This window comes from Cavia porcellus, unplaced genomic scaffold, assembly GCF_034190915.1.
Source record: "Cavia porcellus strain 051 isolate PalLab524CR breed Dunkin Hartley unplaced genomic scaffold, mCavPor4.1 scaffold_15, whole genome shotgun sequence".
NCBI classification, from domain to species: Eukaryota; Metazoa; Chordata; class Mammalia; order Rodentia; family Caviidae; genus Cavia; species Cavia porcellus.
The window spans coordinates 58,079,916-58,100,764 of record NW_026947498.1 but is presented as its reverse complement, the minus strand read 5'-3'; the positions used below and the strand labels follow the sequence as shown (position 1 = coordinate 58,100,764).

Here is a 20,849-nt window from a genome sequence, read left to right as displayed (position 1 = left end):
ATTATACTCCCCAGATTCAATCTTCAATAACCCACATTATGTATGTGCATGCACGCACACACACACACACACACACACACACACACACACACACCATTCCCTTTTTATTGATTGGTATTATATTTATAAGATTGACATAAGAATCTCCAGAAACAATATAGGTGTACAGATACTTTTAATGTTACTATTACAGTTGGCCTTATAAAAACTTTAACCCAATAATACACAAGAGGTGAGTCATATGTATCAAAGAGCATATTTGAATAAATATGCTCTTAAGATGCTTTAATAAATATCTTAAAGGTGTGCATTTCCCCTCTCCTGCACCAGGAATCCTGGAAGAGGTTTCTAGGGCTCTTTCTCTTTCCCCTTAAAAAAGTTCAAATAAGGTCTGAGAAACCCCTCCACAATATAACTATCTGGCATACTGGTAGAAGGAAATCACTCACAAGTTTTGTACTAACGAGTCTGCTAAGCACTAGTGAGCAATGTAATCCACACAAACTCTGATGTGGTTTATTACTTGTGTGTTGCAAAGGTTGGTTCTGTCTCACATCCGTAAATTATAAAAGTGATTGATTATCCAGGTGGAGAATTTTGAGTGGGCAATTTTGGAGAATCTGTATTGGTGAAGGGTAACATTACCCTAGACGAACAGTTCATTGGTATCAGTTCACAAAAGAAAGCTTTAGTTTTCAGGATGCTAGTAGTTTAAATTCTCAGCGACTCTGTAAGTGGTTGAATGTCTCGGTCCTTTTGGAAATATGGGGCTCTTGTTTTTTATTCCAATGTCACAGTTCTCAGTACAAGAAGAAAGAGTGAAAATGCACAGGGAGAAGGGTAGGGATCACGCACTGCACACCTTCACACGGATGACCTTTGGCATGGTGGGACCACCATGTCCATCCAAACCATTGACGCCTTCTCCCGTATACACCCCTGAGCTCTCTCTTTTTGTTACATCCCATTGTTAATTAAAGTTCGCTCTCTTATATCATTACACAACTTCACAGTCTAAAAAATGTCTTTAGTTCCTCATTGTTCTTCAACTTCTACTAACAATCCTTTCCTAAATCACATCATTTTTACCTTCTAGTTGTTTTTCAGTACTGATCAAGTCCACAGCCTCATACATGCTAGGCAAGTACTTTCCACTGAGTCACATCCTCAGCCTTCATTTTTACCTCTTAAATATCTATCACCAATACTCTTTCCCATATCCTTTGCCTTCATTGATCACATGGTAATTTCAACTCCGACTCCCAGAGATGACCAACAGTACGCCCTGGAGTCTGGAGATGGTGACTCATTTGATTTGGGACTGGAGGGGCCCTGGTCACAGTAAGCAAGGCTCATAAAGGGAAGATGATGGAAGAGCCTAAAGCAGACTCTAAACCTCACATTTTGGAGGAAAGTTCTGGAAAAATCATACCCAAGATCCTATGCATTTGGCCAAGAGATTGGATGGGGTATGGGACAGTTGGTGAGTGTTTAAAGCTTCTATTTATGGTCTGATATGATGGCAGGGTGGTGGGGATGAGCGGAATGGTGATAGTGCTTGTGGCAGTGGTGGCATGAAGGCAAGTGTGGCCAGATATTGGAATTATAAGATCCTAAATCAAGCTTCTGGCCTCAATAGCACAAATTACAACACTCAAATATTTTATTAATTTTTTTCCCTAATATCTTCAAGAATTTCTAAACATTGAAAAGTCAGGGTTTTTATTCACCTTTCTATTCTTGGTGCAGTAAATTATATTTGAGACACACTATAAAAATGCTTGTTGAATAATTACATAAATTGGTCTCAAATACTGAAAATCTAATCACTTTATGTTTGCAATTCTTCAGTGAGTGTTCAAAGCCTTTAAGACAAAACAAACCAGGAATCCTCTGTTGAAAACAAACAAATAAGCAAACTGATTATTCTAGGTTATTTTCTTAGTAGTTTCCCATTTCTTCCTCCTCTTCTAGTAAGACGGACTGTTCCAAACACAATAAATAAATTATTTGCAGTTATTCACATGTGTTACTTTTCTTTATGATTTTTTCTTTATGACCACAAATTCACCTAATGATGGTTGATTCAGAAACCACCCTCTCCAAAATCTTTTCCCAACTCCGTGCCTAAATTTGGTTAGGTGCCAAAATATTTCATATTGTTGCCTTATTATCTTTCTGTTTTTGTTATGTGTCTGCTCTAAATGCACTTTCCACAGATTTCAGACCTGCAGCTCCCACTATAGAGTGAAGCAATCCAGTACCAGGGATTGAACTCACAACTGCCTGCTTACAAGGCAGGTGCTTGTGCCGCTGAGCTAAATCCCCAGCCCTGAGTAAAACAATCTTTTAACACCTCTCTAACCACCTCCCTCAGCATACACAGGAATGTACATATACATGCATTTCTGTTTCCCTAAAACAGGTGTTTCTATTTTAATTCCTTTTGTCTAGAACTTAGCATAAAGTAAATTAAAATATTGAAGTTAGTTTAACTGAAAATTCACCTGCAATGGAAAAGGACTACAGGAAAATATTAATGAGCTTGACTAAAACCAGGTGCCCAGCACACCCATGAATCCCCTGGTCATCTGATGTAAAAAACAAAAAAATGAGGAAAAATATTTCTGAAGTCCATTCATTCTATTTGAATGCCAAGAAAACATTTTGCCAAGAGTTTAGCCAGCAGCATAACCCTGTGAATTGGGAATAACTGGGTTGGGAGTAGCTCATCCCTCCTGGGAGCATACAGTGGGATCAACTGCTGTGTTAATGAAAGGTTGGTTTCATTTCTGTGTGTTCCCTCCCACCCCTTTTGTCTGGGCTTGATTTCTGAATGACTGATGAATCACTGGAAATGATTTTTTCCCACCTGCTGGTTTGGCACTCAGCATCTGGTTCAAACAAACCTGCAACATGTCTTCAGCGAGGTGAAGAACAGCAAATGAATACATGTCTACAGCGTGGGCCAGGGAGTATCAGCCTCAGTCTACCTTCCCAAGGCTTGTGGACTGCTAGGGTGATACTGGACCATGCCAATCCGCTCCCACTATGTATGGTGGAATAGCTCCTTGTAAATATGTGCTGAAACTCCGGAATAAAGTACCCACCCAAAGGGTTCTCACCAAAATGTTGGGCATCACTAACTCCATCCTCCATGACCTCCTTTCTCTGAGTATCTTTCTCTTCCATCAGGATCTTCCACGGAATCTCAAAGGAGAGCCTGGGGTCAATGCCAGCCTGTAGTCAGCAAGAAAAGAGAACTACTGTGATTCGGAATCTGAAAGCCAAACTGACTGCTAAAAACTGAAGGCTGACAGTTTCATCTGTCAAACACAGATGTTGAACATCTGGGAAACAGAACTGCTGTTGAAGCTGAAGAATAAACATGCTGGGTCAGCCTGTTATCTCACGGCTAACTTTTCTGTAGAATAACAAAACTCTATCAGCACCAACAATGGCACACTTTTGGGTAGAGTAGTTACAGATTTTAAAAAGTAGACTTCAGCAAATAGGTAAAATATTCCCCTCTTCTCTATTGGGGGTACATCCTAAGAAGGCCAGTAGATGCCTGCAACTGCAGATAGTACCAAACTATATGTACATTTAATATTTTCCTATACATATATCTACAACAAAGTTTAATTTATAAAGTAGGCACTTTAAGATATTAACAAAAATTAATAACAAAACAGAAGCATTATAGCAGTGTACTATAATTTATATGAGTGTGTTTTTTGCTCTCTCTCAAAATAACTTATTGTTATTTGATTCTAGCAACTTCAGCATAATTTTTTTTTAGCTTTTCCTATTAAGTAGAGAGCCTTCACTTTTCCATTTAAGGAAAGCACTTCATGGCTTCAGTCTGGCATATCTGAATCAGCAGCGTGTAACAAGGCCACTACTAAATAACACAAAGGTGAATGAACACAAGCACTGTAATGAAATGACAATCTGTTATGCAAGACAGCTACTAAGTGATTAATGAGGGCATGACATATTCAATGTGGTTATTCTGGATAAAGTGAGGATTTACATCCCATGCGGTTGGAGCAGGACGTTTTTATGAGATTACATTGTGCTACTCAGAATAGCATGCAATTTAAAACTCAGGAATCATTTATTTTTTTGGTGCAGTACTTTTCACTTAACGTTTTCAGACCACAGTTGACCATAGGTAATTGAAACTATGCAAACCAAAGATTTCTTGACCTGATTGTATTTGCTTGGGTTTGTTCTTGCTCATCTATGTTTATTATTTGCCAATCACATTTTTAGTTACTTTATCATTATTATTTCGTTTAACTTTTACAATATTCCACAGTATGGAGAAAGAAACCAACATCCTTATTTTCAACATTCTTATTATTTTAAGGAGCTGCTTCCCTGAGTTTTCATGTGTCTGGTGTTCTCTGCAGACTCAGGGTGCCCCAAGCCATTCTATCATCCAAAATGCTTTGCATATACCGTGCCACATAAATTTTCCCGTATCATTTTTACAATGACTCATTGTACAAACATGGAGTTAGAGACTGGGGGAGGCTACTGGAGTTATCAAAAGCCGTATCACCAGTAATTTCCCTTGCCTTGTGAAAGAAAAATCCTCATTGTTTGTTTAAATACTGAGAAAGTGTGCGGATTTGTTTCAGTTGGTCTTGGTACATATTAAAGAGGATGGATCTTAATAGTGGAAGACCTCCAGGTAAAAAGAGACTTGCAAGGTCTGTGTGATAGTTCAGGGAAGAGATGCTAAGTAGCTACCACCACAAGAAACCGACTGTGATCTATACGGGAGGTAAAATTCAACAGGCCAACAAAATTTATTGGTATTGGCAGATGGGCACAGAGAGAACTTCAGTGTGATTTGGGTAAATGATGGGGCCATTGTTTAAGAACAGAAATACAGAAACAGAGCTGATATGGTATTCAATTTTGGATCTATCAAGAAGGAATATATCTGTAGAATATGTTTGTAGAGTATGAAGTGAAGTTCAGGATAGAGAACATGAATATACAGCTCCTGGAGAAAACAGTGCTGGCTGACTGGGCTGCAAAGTGGGCTCCTGGGCAGCCCATGATTGCTGTGATCTGCAGGGACAGCGTGAAGTTTTGCTCCAAGAAGGCTCCTTCCATGCAGCAGGCAACAGTCAGACAGGGGTCCCAGCACAAGCACCTGCCATGCTGCCAGGAATTGCGTGGTTGGGAGCCAATATGGAAGGGATTGTTTGAATCTGAGTCTCAGAACAGCTAGGGGATGCTTCACTTGGGGAGGGGAGTCCCAGAGTTAGCACGGTCACCACCACTGTAGTGGCTGTGCCTCGGTTAGCCATAGGAGAAAGACACAAACAGGGAAAACAGACTCCCAGAAAGGACACAAACGTTTCCCCCTTCAGCGGGAGGCCAGATGCAGCTCGGGTTGTGTTGGATCTGAGCGTGTCAGCATTGAGTGCTTGAGCCCGTGCCCTGCTGCCTGCACCTGGCACTGGTAAGGGGTCTGACTGCTTGTCTTACCTACAGGTGCTAGCGGGGCCAGGCCTCAGCCTGGATATTATCAAAATGTGGGGGAAACATAGGGGCATCTGGAATGGGGGGACCTCACAAACTCACAGGCTGTAAGGCCGTGTGAGAAAACTGTGAACTGCAGGACTCCAAAAATATAGATGCATTTTTTCCTGTGTTTGGACTTCTTTTTATCTCTCTTTTCTCCTTTTCACTCTCTTCTTCATTGGCTTAGAGTATTCAGAAATTTTCATTTGTCCTTTTATCTTTTTCCTTTCTGTTTTCCCTTTCCTCTTTCTTTAGTTCTCTCTCTCTCCCTCTCTCTCTTTCTCTCTCTCTCTCTGTGTCTCTCTGCCTCTCTCTCTGTCTCTGTCTCTGTGTCTCTCTCTGTCTCTGTCTCTGTCTTTCTTTCTTTCTCTCTCTCTTTCTTCCTTTCTTTCTTTCCTGTCTTTGAGGCAGGGCCTCTCTATGTGGATCAGACTGGCCTTTAACATACTTTGTAGCCCAGGCTGGCCTCAAACTCAGGGCAGTTCTCCTGCCTTGGCCTCCTGAGTGCTAGGGTTACAGGCAAGTGCCACCACACTCAGTACCTTTTATTTTTTTATGCTGAATTTTTAATTTTTATTCTCCATATTCCTTTTTCTTCTTGCTATTAATGACTTTTCTTTGTATGCCAACACATCAGCAGAAGTCTCAACACAAACCATAAAGGAACAAGGGTGTGGAGTCAACTGTTTCAAAGTATAGTAGATAGTAACTACCAACCAGACTTATATATCCTGCAAAACTTTTCATAAAAATGGATGGAGAAATAAGTTATTTCAGTGAGAAAGGGCTCCTCAAAAATTGTTGACCATCACATCAGCACTTCAAAAAATCCTCAAGGATATTCTAGAAAGAAACAGTGGAAATAGTAATGTCAAACTATTTGATATAACAAATGCACTAGGCAGGGTGAGCAGTTAAGCAGTAATTCAGGGTAAAAAGGAATACAGCAACAGGAAAATAATGCAGTCACAGGCAAAACTTAACACATTTCAGTAATAATTCTCATTGTAATATTATCTGTTCCCTAATCACAAGACATAGATTAGCAGACTGGATCAAGAAAAGACTCTGATGATATGTAGTATAAGAAACATATTTAATTCAAGAAGGGACTCATGGTTAAAAATCAAAGGCTTCAAAAAATGTTCCATGTCGGGGCTGGGGGTTTAGCTCAGCGGCATAAGCGCCTGCCTTGCGAGCAGGCAGTTGTGAGTTCGATCCCTGGTACCGATAAAAAAAAAAAAAAAAAAAAAAAAAAAAAAAAAAAAAAAAAGTTCCATGTATTGGGAACCTGGAAAACACAAAAGAAGCCATCCTAATTTCAGACAAAATGAATTTGAAGTCACACAGATCAGAATAGGTCACTATGGGGCCAGGGACTTAGCTTAGTGGCATAAATACCTGCCGGGCAAGCGCGAGGTCATGAATTTGATCACCAGTACAAAAAAAAAAAAAAAAAAAATTAGGTCACTATGTGTAGGTCCAGGGAGCAAATCAATAGGAAAAGATAAAAATGATAAATATAGAACAAATCAATAGGAAAGTAACAATAACAAATATATATGCATCAAACATTGTGCATAAAGTAAACACTACTGGACGTAAAAAAATAGCCATCAACAAAATTATAATAGAAGATTTTAATATTCCACAGTCATAAATAGACAGATCAATTAGACAAAAATTCAACAAAAAATGTTAGAGTTGAAAAAAAGAACTATTGAAATAAAGAGCCTTTGTAGATATTCAGACAGTGTTACACACCATGACAACACACACATTCTTCTCAGTAATACATAGTACTTTTGCCAAATCAAGCTCCTGGAAAAGTGAAAGAATAGAAAATTATACAATTCAGGTTATCAGATCATAGTGCTATGAAAACAGGAATCAAAGACAAAAGAAATCACAGAAATTATGCAAATGAATGGAAAATAACACTCTCAGAAATAATCAATGAGTCACAAAAGAAATAAAGGGAGAAACTGGGCAGTTTTTACAATCAAATAATAATGCCAGAATCTATTTGACACAATGAAAGCAGGCTAAAAGGAAAGTTTGTAAGTGTGAATGCCCATGTCAGAATAGATGTGTCCAAATAAATGACCTAATGATGCCTCTATGGTCCTAGAAAAACAAGAACAATCCCAGTCCAAAGGTAGTATATGGAAGGATATGACATATATCAGCACAGATATTAATGAATTGAGACTAAAAAATACAAAGAATCAGTGAACTGAAGAACAATTCTTTAAAAGAATAAACAAAATAGACAAACTTTTAATCTTATGAAAATACAGAAAGAAAAAACCCAAATCTATGCAATTAGAAATGAAAATGGTGATATCACAACAGACTATGCTGAAGTTCAGAAGACCATCAATAACAATTTTGAGAACCTATATTCTAATGAAATGGAGAATTCAGAAGAAATGGATGATTTTTATGTAGTATACTTATGAAAGGCAATGAAGCTGAAGAATTAGTTTTTAAAATAACCTACCAACTAAGGGGTCTGATAGATTTACTGCCAAATTCTACAAGAACTTTAGAGATGCTATAACTTTAACATTCTATGAACTCTTTAATAAACTGAAAGGGAAGGGAAGGAGTATTCCCAAAGTCATCCCAAGAGGTGCTCAAAGTGGTAGCCATTAGCTTTCAAATATTTATTAGTATAGCGAACTGCTGAAATATGTATATATTTTTGTCAGCCTATCTAGTTTTTCACACATTAGCTAGATGAATCAGGTAAGAGAAAGAAATAAAAGAGCTATGTATAGGAAAGAAAAAAGCCAAATTTTCATTATTTGCAGATGATATGGTCCTCTACATAGAAGATGCAAAAATCCACTAAAAGATCTAAGTGCTAAAAACTAAATTCATTAGCATAGTAATATGCAAAGTCAACATACGAAACTCAGTAATACTCTTATACACCAATAATACACTCATTGAGAAAGATATTAGTGAAACAATACCTTCCAAAATAGCAACAAGAAAGGTTAAATACTAGGAATTAACCTAACCAAGGAAGTGAAAGACCTGTACAATGAAAACTACAGTACTCTGAAAAAAGAGATCAAGGATGTTTTAGTTACTTTACTCTCTTGCTGGGACAAAATATCCAACACCCAAATTTAAAGAAGGAAAGGTTTATTTAGCTCACATTTTGTAGAGGTTTCAGTCCATCATCAGCTGACTCCAAAGCAGGATGGCACGGCAGAGGCTAACAGTTTATGGTGGCAGAAGACAGCACAAGCAGCAAGATCACAAAAAGAGAGATCCAGCCTCTCTTCCTCTCTAATAGTGTGTGCAGACTACCCGCTCTAGGGCTGGTATAGAATTTACATCATCTCTGTGCCCTCCTCTTGCCCAGGCTGAGGATGTTTACAAAGTGAAGCCTCCCATCCCCTGCTTAGTTGCTTAGCTAAACTTCTAAACTTCTCAAGTTGATACAATGTATCAACCATTACAAAGGATATCAGAAAATGGAAACATATTGCTTATTCTTGGATGGCCTGAATGAACATAGCAGGAATGGAAATACTTCCAAAATTGATAGAAAGATTTAATAAAATCCCAATCAAAATTCCAATAGAATTCTTCACAGAACTGCAGAAAACAATTCCAAAATTCATATGCAGCCACAATAGACCTAGAATACCAAAAGCATCCTGAGCAACAAAAGCAAGGCAAGAAGTATCGTAACCTAGAACTTCAAGTTATACTACAAATCTACAGTTATAAAAACAAGATGGTAGGGGCTGGGGATTTAGCTCAGCGGTATAAGCACCTGCCTTGCGAGCAGGCAGTTGTGAGTTCGATCCCCGGTACTGATAAAAAGCAAAAAGACAAAAACCAACCAACCAAACAAACAAAACAAAAAACAAGATGGTATTGAGGAAAAAGCAGATATGTGGATCAATAGAACAGAATGAAAGAAGAAAAAGCAATAGCAGACTCAATAAGCTACTTTGGCTTTGACAAGGGACCAAAAACTTACACTGGAAAAAAGGTAGCCTTTTCATCCAAAGATAGGAAAGCTGCTACCTGCATGCTGAAGACTGAAACGTGTTAGGCTAGGATCTCTCATTGGTTTTTTTTTTTTTTTTTTTTTTGGTCTTTTTCCTTTTTATTGGTACCGGGGATCAAACTCATGACTGCCTGCTTGCAAGGCAGGCCCTTATGCTGCTGAGCTAAATCCCTAGCCCTTGCATCTCTCATTGTTTTAAATGAAAATCAAAATGGATCAGAGATCTAAATATCAAAACACAAATATTTAACCTGCTAAAAGAAAGTAAAACTCTCGTAGTTACAGGCATATGAAAGGACTTTCCAAACAGAAACCTAGTTGCGCAAGAGATAATCGGTGTGTGTCTTGGTTACTTTTCTCTCCTTGCTGGAACAAACTACCCAACACCCAAAATTGAGGCATGAAAGGTTTATTTAGCTTACAGTTTGTGGAGATTTCAGTCCACAATCAGCTGGCTGAAGGCAGGGTGGCTTGGCACTGGGCTAACACTTCAAGGTAGCAGCCAGAGCAAAAGGTGGTGGGGGCAGGACAAGCCTCTTCTCCTCTCTTATACTGTAAGCAGGCTATCTTCCCCCCAGGGCAGGTGAAACATTCATACCACCTCTGTGTCCTCCTCTTGCATAGCTTGAGGATATTTACAAAGTAAGGATCCTGGCTCCCTGATGAGTCCCTTAGTTAAACTTTTAAACTTCTCAAGTTAGCACAATGTACCCACCATAACAGCATTAATCAACAAATGGTATATTATCCAACTATAAAGCTTCTTCACTGCAAAGGAAACAGTTAATAGAGTGGGGATACAACCTTCAGGGTGGGAAAATGTTTGTCAGCTACCTCATTAAAGGACTCATATCTGGAATATAAGACCTTAAAAAATGGTATCTTCCTTGAATAAAAGACATAAAAATGGGGAATTTCTTTTCAGAAGAAGTCAAATGGATTATAAGTACATGAAAAAATGTTGAATATCTGTGGCCTTTCGAAAAATACAAGTTAAAGCAGCACTGAGATTCCATCTTATTCCAGAAAGAAAGGCTATCATCAAACAATCAAATAATAACAATGGGAGCATGGCTTCTTTGTTGTTGATGGGAATGTAAACTAGTACAATCACTATGGAAACCAGCATGGAAAGTCTCAGAAAATAAAAACTAGGAATGCCATTTGACCCAGCTATTCTCCTAGGTATCTTCCCAAAAGAGTTAAAGATATCATATTGCAGTAATACATGTATAATCATGTTCATAGTAGCACAGTTCACAATAGCTAAATCTTGTCCATCAACAGATAAATGGATAAGGAAAATGTGGTATTGATTCACAATGGAGTATTCAGGGTAAACTACAATTATCTCTAAAAATATGGATGTACCTTGAAACTATAATGTTAAGCAAAATAAATCAGATACATGAGCTTCAATATCACATGGCTTCTATTATATGAGAAACCCCAATAAAAATAAAGAGCAAAATAATGATAGATAATATAAGGGGGGAAAAGTAGTATCTGATAGCTTTTTAAAATAGGAGTTGTCTCTCCACTTGTGATAATACTATATTTTTCATAAGTAAATAAATATTGTGATAATACTGTATTTTTCATAAGTAAATAAATATTTGGATAAAAATGGGTACAAAAGGGAAAATCAAAAGATGAGAGAGTGGGAATGGGCAGGAAGTGGATGATAAAAGTAACTAAAATGTGTTATGTACTGTAAATATGTACTAATAAAAATATGAAAATGCCAGCTATTGAAGAAGGAGAGACAAAAGAGCCCTAAAGACCAATGAGAGAGGAAGACTAAATAATGGAACAATATCCAGGGAAGAAAGATACAGTCAAGAACCCAATGAAGTATTGGCTTTGGTTGGAAATGCTCCCTATGTAAGGGAATGGATAGAAGAAAGGAAGTGAGAATACACGTCCATGTATGTTAATAAATATGTAACAAGAATGGTTGAGTGTGGAGGATTTTTACATACCACTAGTCTCATTTTTGTCAGTGGTGTTCAAAACCAAGTTTCCCACTGAAAGTCTAAGAAGTTGAACTTATTACAGTGAATGCAAATTAAATATGGACTTTTATAAATTATATTAAAAAGAAATTAGAAAACTTTCATGCTATAAACAACACTATCAAGAAAACTAAAAGACAGATCACAGAACAGTAGAAAATGTTTACACGTATATAACAGAGGACTTATATCTAAAAGATACCAGATTATTCATCCAAATAGATATTTCTCTATATAAGATTTGTAAAAAACCAATAAGCACATGAAATATACTGAAAATCATATCCCTTACAGAAATATATATTAATAGTAACAATGTGATGCCATTTGACACTCACTAGGATGACTATTATGAAAAAGACACAATATCAAGTTAGTAGAAGTGATGAAAAAATTTAGAGTATTCATGCAGCACTTGCAAATGTAAAGTGCTGATCTGAAAAATAATTTTGCAGTTTTTTCAAAAGGTTAACCATAGAGCTGACTCCAGAGAGTTCATTACTGGGTATATACCCATAAGAAATGGCAATATATGTCCATATAAAGGCCTGTCTGCAAATGATATTATTTATAATAGTCAAACAGTGGACAAATCAGATGTCCTTCCCCAGGAAAATGAGTGAATCTCCTATAGTACATCTACATGATAGAATGTCATCAGCTATAAATACACAATGCTTCATCACATAGAACTTTAAAAACATTATGCTAAATGAAAGAAACAATCACAACAGATCACATACTTTGTGTTATAGAGTCTATCTAGATGTCTCAACAAGCCTTATGGACTCATAGGTGGGGCTTTTGTGAAATGAACAGGATATTGAGGCACTATATTCATCAGTTGATACACTGTCTGGTGAACTTATAGCTGAATATGCTGTTAGAGTTGGGGCATAGTCAGAGAGATAGGTCACTGAGCACATAGCATAGAAGCACATGTATCACTCCTGGCCATCCCCCTGCTGTTTCTGGAGCCAGCTACGGACTGAAACCTCTAAACAAGATAAATCAAAATAACCCTTAACTGCTTTAGTTTGTGGCAGTCAGATATTTTGTCCCAGGAATGAAGCAAGTGACTAAGACATTGGGCAACTTCATTAATATGAGATGTTTAGAATAGGCAAACCTACAGACTCAGAAAGTGCATTAGTGGTTGTTCAGAGATGGATAGGGGATGGGGAGAAAGGGTTAAGTAATACTATGCAGTGACTATCAATTTCTTTCAAGTTAAAGAAAATACTCGAACACTACATTGTAGAGAGACAAAGCAAAAGCGAGGGACTCCAGAGAACCTTGGGGAGAAAGACAGCAATGGAAAAAACTGGAGGGTGCTGTGAGTGCCAGAAGAGTGCCCTTTGTGACTCCCGTCCAAAAGCAAACAGTAACCCCTTGAGAGTGTGCTTGATTGGACACCATTCCATGGAGGGGTTGACTATTTGAACCCAGGACTCAGAGCAGCTTTGGGAAAGCTTTGCTTCAGATTCCATTCCTATGGCCGGAGACCAACATCAGTCTGAACTGCTCTGGATTTCTTGCTCTAATCTTACTGCCTGCTCTTCCATGGATCTAGCACAGATCTGGGATCTGATTGCTTTCTTTATCTACCAGCACGAATAGGAATACATCTTGATTTGGATTTATATTCTTAATTTCAGATCTCAGAAAAAAACCACATGGTCAAAATAACAGAGAAATTTCTTTTTATTTATTTTTGTTTTTTGTGAGCATGTGTGTTTTTAAAGTTTATTTGTTTTTCTTTTTCTCTTCTTTCCTTGTCTCCTCAGGTTACAGGGTTTGAGGACTTTATCCTTTTTCCTTGCTTCTTATCTTTTTTCTTTTTTCTTCAATCTTTATATTTTCTTTTTCTCCCTTTTAATTTTTTCTCTTTAATTATTCCCTTTATTTTTACTCCCCATCTAATTTCTGTTGTCTCCCCTATTTTACTGTTGTCTTCTATTTATCATCAGTTTTTCCTCATACCACTATCTAATTCTATATGCATCCTTTTACTCCCAAATATGACCCTTTATGCTATGTCTGTCTCCTTCTCATACCATATAGTTTAAGTATATAATATTTTTATGCATTCCCTCATATATCTTTAATAGTACAACCATAAAGCCTTATTAATCTTTCCATTGTTGGTTAACTCTATAAAATTATGTTGAATTCTTTTTCTATGACAAGCAGAGATACAACTTTCATATATTGGCTGTAGTTCAATATCTGGGTTGTCTATAGTGTTTGCAGTATAATTATGGATTTCTTCTATAGGTTATAGGTGGTACATGATTGCTTATTGTAGTGTGTATGTATGCAGTTTTTCTTGGAAGACACTACTGTATCTGAAGTGCCTGAATTGACAGGGTAGCATAATTGTCACTATTTTTCTGTAAGCAAACACTCTGATTGCCTTTGTGATATTAACAGTGTTGAAGTGCATTCCCAGAGGACTAAGAAGTTGGGCTAATCATATACTCAACTCCCAGATTAACCAAACTGATTTGATTTTGGGGTTGAATCAAAGGATTATAATTAGTTTTATGGTTTGTGTTTAGATGTCTCCCCACAGCCTCATGCACTTTAGATGGGGCTTTTTTTGGAGGTTGCTGAACCTACAAGTGTGATTGGTTCATGCTTCGGTGCTGGGATTAGGGGTGGGTGGTTGCTGGACCAATCTAATGATTGGATTGGCACTGTCCTAATCTTTTATGATGCTTTTATGATGCAGTGTGGATAAGGTAAAAGAGGGAGAAAGAGGCCTGTTTCCCTCCTCTTTGCTTATTACTTTTGCTGTCTTCTGTGGTGTGAATGTTGTTTCTCTGACATGTGTCACCCTGTCTTGGAATCAGCTGATTATGGGTTGAAACTTCCACAAACTGTGAGCTAAATAAATATTTACCTTTTAGCTTTGGGTGTCTGATATTTTGTTTCAGCAATGCTAGAAAAGTAACAGACAGGCAAACCCAAGGTATCACTGAAACTGCAGCTAAAGAGATGTCTAAACTAGCAACAAAGTCTTTGTACTGCAAGTATCCACTAAACTGAGCACAAAACTATAAAACAGATGAACAAAGAAACAAAAACTAGAAACATTAGAAGACAAGGCAACACAATGCCTCTCAAAGTTCCCAGCTCCCCTGAAGACAATCTAGTGGCATTAAGGGTGGGGGGGGGCGCAGAATAGCATAAATTACCCATCCAAATTATTCAAAAGGATAAAGAGGTGCTTAGAAAACAGATCAAAGTGGGACTCTGCAGCATCATAAAAGATAAACTAACTGGATAGTGGAAATAATAACTAAAATAATTCAGATGATTTCAGATACAATAATAAAAAGCTAGGTGAGATAAAGTGATATAAAATGTGAATGAACAGTTTAGGAAAGAGCCTATGAAAAGATTTTAATCAGAAATCCTACAAAAAGGTTTCAATAAGAAATTCAGATTAAAAACTATATTGAAAGTATAAGCAGTAGAAGCAATCAGTGTGAAGGAAGAATTTGAGAATTAGAGGATGACGATGTCTTCAAAGACCAGCTACACAAAGGTACCATCAAAACGATGAGGGAACACGAAAACATGAATCTAAAAGCTGCTAGACGACATTTAAAAAAGATTTTGGATAAGTGAAAAAGTAGAAGTCAGCACAAATAGTACAACAAACCTGTTTACAGAAATAATGGAGAAAACTTCTCAAGTACAGAGAAAGCAACCTACAGGTAAATGAGGCATATAGAACCGTATAACCACAACAAAAAAAGAGCCTCTCAATGCTATATAATACTCAAAGCACCAGAAGTCCATCATAGCTACAAAATCATAAAAGCTGTTAGAGAAAGGCAACAAATAACATATAAAAGGAAATTCATCAGATTACATATAAAAGGAAATTCATCAGATTTATAGCAGATTTTTAAACACAATCCTTAAAGGTTAGAAGTGTTTGGAATGAACCGTTTCAAGACTCTTAAAAAATAATATTCAACCACAAGTTACATATTCTATAGAGCTTTTCAAAATTAATGGAGATATAAGTCATTTCATGAGAAAGAATACTTCAATCAATCCATGACCACAAAGCCAGGACTACAAAAATTCTCAGAGAAAAAGTAGATGAGACCAATAATGCCAATAAGTTAAAAAAAAAACACACTTGATAGAATAAGCAGCTAAATAAGAAGTGGGAAAGAAAGGGGGGCAGCAAGAGGAAAATAATGCAATGACAGGAATAAGCCAGTATCTTTTATAAACAATGCTCAATGTATGTGTTCTCAATTCCTAATCAAAAAGACACTGATTAGCAGAATGGATCAAGAATTGAAATCTGATGATAAAGACCAATGTCCTGCTCAGAAGTGTGACAACTGATATAGCTCAGAAGTGTGACAACTGATACAGTGGGGATCCCCAAACAGAGGGAGATGAATTCTCTCATCCAAAGAAGAAACTAAGGTGAGAAGAACCAATCAAACATACAGTCCTGGTGCTATTATTGGAACAGCTAAAGGTTCAGTGCTCCTGGCGGAACAGGTGACTTACCAAGCCATCCGAGGTCCCACTGCTTCGACTCACTGGAGGCACAATCACACTGAGGTCGGGGGTCGGCCAGCTGAACTGGCCGGGGTGCCTGCATCGACCTGTGGTGAGTGATGGAGTGGAGCCATTCCACAGAAAGGGGGGCTCCGATGGACGACATTCTGGGACCAGGCAGGACTGGCAAGTACAAGGGGCAGCAGTGAGTTCAGTCAGTTGTTCCCTTCCAGAACGGGATGGTGGAGTGAGCTAGGCCTGGGTCACGACCTGGCTGAGACCCAATAGGTTGTCCGAAATCAAGTCCCCATGGTGGCGGTACACACTAATATCACTAATGCAGGGAAGCCTCAGAAGTTTGACTGATCCGGAGGGGAGGCGGCACACAGTAATACAGTGCAGGCTTCAGCATCTTGACTGATCTGAAGGGGAAAGGCCAGCATACGCTGCCCCTGTCTGCAACTCACTAGCACACTGCAGTGGGAAGGGTCACCAAGCCAGCTTGCTTCAGAAGAATTGTAATCCACAAAGAAAAAAACTGGGGTCTCCTGGAAGAAACAAAAAGATGGGAAGAGGAAGCAGCAATAAAAAGTCCCCAGGTCCCAACCCTGAGAACATTGACCCAGGACAGGTAAATACAAATGAGAATGAGAACAGCAAACATGCACCATCAGACATGGCACCAGTGAACATAAAGAGATATATTTGGGACCTCATAGATGAGTTCAAAAGTGAAATATTTAGCCAAGTAAAGCAAGATATAAGAAGATTAATAAAAGAGATGCTAAGCACCCCTCAGGCAGACACAGACGGAAGAAAGGAGGAACTCAAACAAAGGAGAGAACCATTTGATGAAGAATATAAACAAAATATAGAATACATGAAGCAGATTCAAAGAGATTACCAGGAAATTAAAAACTCTATAGAAAGATGGCAAATCTGCATGAAAGAAACTAAGGAGAGATTATCCAAACTGGAGGACAGTTTTGCAATGTGGGATTATGAAAGAAAAAACTTTTTAACAATAACAAGGAAACAAGCAGTAACAATACAAAGGCTAGAAGACGACAAGAGGATCTACAACTTGAGAATAAAGAACGTGAATGAAGAAGCAGGGGTACAAACAAAGGAACTACAAAGGCTATTCACAGAAATAATTAAGGAAAACTTCTCAAACATAGGAAAAGGAAATGATATTCTGATATATGAGGCATACAGAACTCCAGCCACCTACAACCAAAACAGAGCTACCCCCAGGCATATAATAATCAAGATCTCAGAAATTCAATAATAACAGACTATTAAAAGCTGTTAGAGACAAGAAACAGATAACCTATAAAGGAAGGCCTATCAGAATAATGGCAGTCTTCTCGATACAAACCATGAAGTCAAGAAGAGGCTGGAGTGAAATATTCCAAGCCCTGAAAGAAAAAATAACCTCCATCCCAGATTGATATACCCTGATAAACTGTCTCTAGAAATTAATGGAGAAACAAGATGCTTCCAAGACAAAAAGGAACTTGGGAAATTCGCAACCACAATCCAAATTTACAGAGAATACTGCAGGGCATTCTAAAGAGAGAGAAAAGTACTAGGACTCCAGGAACAGTGGCAGAGAAGCCTCAATGAATGGAGCAGAAAACAGAATGAACAAGATAAGCAGACAACTGATGGCAAAAAACAAGCATAACAGAAATGAGGCATCTATTATAGGTGGCCTTGAAACACTAAATTAAAAAAAAAACAGAACCACACGTGGAGTAGATCAGGAGGCAGGCTCCACTGAGATGCTATTTATAGGAAATATAATTAATATGAAAAAGAGTACATGGACTGAAAATCAAATATGAGAAAACAATGCTCTATGTGACAGAGAACCAGAGAGTAATAGGGGCAACTAGACCAGTATTTGTGGATAGGTTAGAAAGACAGGCTTTAGTAGGTATGGAATGCAATTAGAGATCAAGTCCAGGAGAGAGAAGGTTCGGAACCACTTTGGTAAATAGCAGGTTGCCCCCGCTCAATTTAAAACCAAGGGTCTTCCCACTGTGCAAAACATGCACAGTGTACCCTGGGGAAGTGAAAGGGGAGGGAGAGTCTTAAAAAACATGGCAGAAGATACTGTTAATAGTGTATCAGGATTTAAAACCCACATTACTCGCACCACTCTGCTTAGATAGATTTTATTCTTTTTTTTTGATAGATTTTATTCTGTCTCAGTTGTCTACTTGCATTAGATCTGAGGGCACAGACAGCTATCCCAAAAACATCAGGATATAACACAATAATCATCTTTAATTTCCTATTAACTTAATCTAGAGCCCTGTATGACTTACACTGTTTTATCACGACTGATCTTAGTTAAATCTGGTATGTTTGATTGCTGTTTGGTATCGCAGATTTTATTCAAAACTGATATGATTGACAGTAGCAAGTCTGAGAGTATAGGCTACTACACTGAAGATGATAAGACTCTAGATACACATTCTGGTTTGATAACTGCCTGTTTTTGAAATTTTATACTATATATGAAGTTCTGTTTTTATTAATACTGTTATGTACTGATATATTCAATTATACTATGTCGATGATATAGCCAATTCTACTGAAGACAACAAGAGACAACACAGGAACTATGGTAGAACTCCTTGTACAACAGTCTTATAAGTCTTTTTTGTTTCATGTGTTTATAGTAATACGTTTTGTTTTGTCTTGCTTTGTTTTGTTTCTCCCTCTAATATAGAAAGGATAGAAATACATGTTAAGACTCATGCATATGTAGAATCTATAAACAGTTTATGAGAACTGCTCTTATGACACATGATGAAATGAACAGATACTTTGAAGAAAAAGAGACACTAAAGTACCCAGTGCTGATTCTGGAGTGTCATAATGTGAAACACAGCAATAGTACTATTCTTTGTTCAGAGTGATATTAGACTGTTTGGGTTTGTTCAATCTCAACATAATTGAATATATGGATAACTGCATGTATGGTTAAGTGTATAGGATTGATAACCATATTTCTAAGTTTTTGTTGGATAGTTGAACATAACTGGTTGTAATCTCGCTGTTTGAATCCCTACTTTACATGCTCCACTTTATTATCTTGAATAACTATTTATAAGAGGACAATCCATAATCATCAACTAGTGATTTCTTATTGTTTATTTTTTTCTTTGAAAGTATGTATTATTTCTACCCGTTTTCTGTTTTGTTTAGTCTTTCTTTAAATAAAATTTAAAAAAAGAAATCTGATGATAATACAATTAATTCAAAAAGGAACTCACAGTTTAAAAAAAGCAAAGGCTACAAAAATATTTTATGCAGTGAGAACCTGAAACAACACAGGAGTAGCTATCCTAATTTCAGACAAAATGTATTTGAAGTCAGACAGATCAGAAAAGACAGAGAAGGTCTGTACAGACTGGTTAAGGGAACAATCCAAATGGAAGAGACAACAATTATAAATATATATTCAACAAATACAAGCACACCCAGTGTCATAAAACAAACTCCATGGACATGACAATAAGGTAAACACCAATACAGTTGTCATGGGAGACATTAGTACCTCACTCTCACTATCAACTGATTACAAAAAAATCAAACAAATTTTCAAATAAATGGATTTAATAGATATCTATAGTGCTCTATTCCAAAACAACAGAAAATAGATTTTTCTCAGCAGCACAGGAGACTTGTGTATTTGACTGTATAGTTTCCCACAAAGTAAGTTTAAATAGATGTAAAAGAATTAAAATTATTCCATGCAGATTATGAGTTCATAAGGCAAAGAAACTAGAAATCAATGATAAAAGAAACCACAGAAACGATGCAGATGTGTAGAAATTAAACACTATCTTGAATAGTTAATGACTCACAGATGAAAGTAAGGAAGAAATTAGATAATTCATACAATCAAATGATAATACCAACAAGACATTCTGGACCCATGGGACACAATGGGAGGAAAGTTTACAGCAGTGAGTTTCTGCATCAGAAAATAATCTGATGACAAATCCCATGGTCCTAGAAAAGCAAAAATAATCCACATGCCCAGGTAGTATAAGGAGGGAAATTATAAAGACCAGAGCAGCGACGAAGTAAATTGAAACTTAAAGAGAATAAAGAGTCAATGATGTGCAGTCTGTCCTTTGAAAGAATAAACAAAATAGGCACACCCTTATTCAATGTTACCAAAAGAAGGAACAAAAGACCCATATCAATCCAATTAGAAACGGAAAGGGAGAGCCAGTGTGCAGAGCCTGCCTGGCAAGCATGAAGTCCTAAGTTTGATTTTCAATTCCAGGAGAGAGAGAGAGACAGAGAGAGAGAGAGAGAGAGAGAGAGAGAGAGAGAGAGAGAGAGAGAGAGAGAGAGAGAGAGACAGAGAGAGAGAGAGAGAGAGAGAGAGAGACAGACAGACAGAGAGAGACAGAGAGAGAGAGACAGAGAGAGAGAGACAGAGAGACAGACAGAGAGACAGAGAGAGAGACAGAGAAAGAGAGAGACAGAGATAGACAGAGAGACAGAGACAGAGAGACAGAAAGAGAGAGACAGAGAGAGACACAGAGAGAGAGAGAGACACACACAGAGAGAGAGAGACATAAATTACAACAGACTCTCTCAAAATTCAGATGATCATTTGTAACTACTTTGAGAGTCTGGACTCAAATAAAATGGAAAATTCAGAAGAAAACATGATTCATATA

The 20,849-nt window shown here is 37.5% G+C and overlaps 1 protein-coding gene across 1 annotated transcript in view; it reads right to left on the bottom strand.

Moving 5' to 3' along the window:
- Phldb2 (pleckstrin homology like domain family B member 2) overlaps positions 1-20,849 on the bottom strand; it is a 257,658-nt gene that overhangs the window by 103,985 nt on the left and 132,824 nt on the right. Inside the window, exon 2 of the mRNA XM_063224936.1 lies at positions 3,126-3,240. Coding sequence (XP_063081006.1) covers positions 3,126-3,192 — 67 coding nt within the window. The 5' untranslated portion in view covers positions 3,193-3,240. The remainder of the gene's footprint in view (positions 1-3,125; positions 3,241-20,849) is intronic.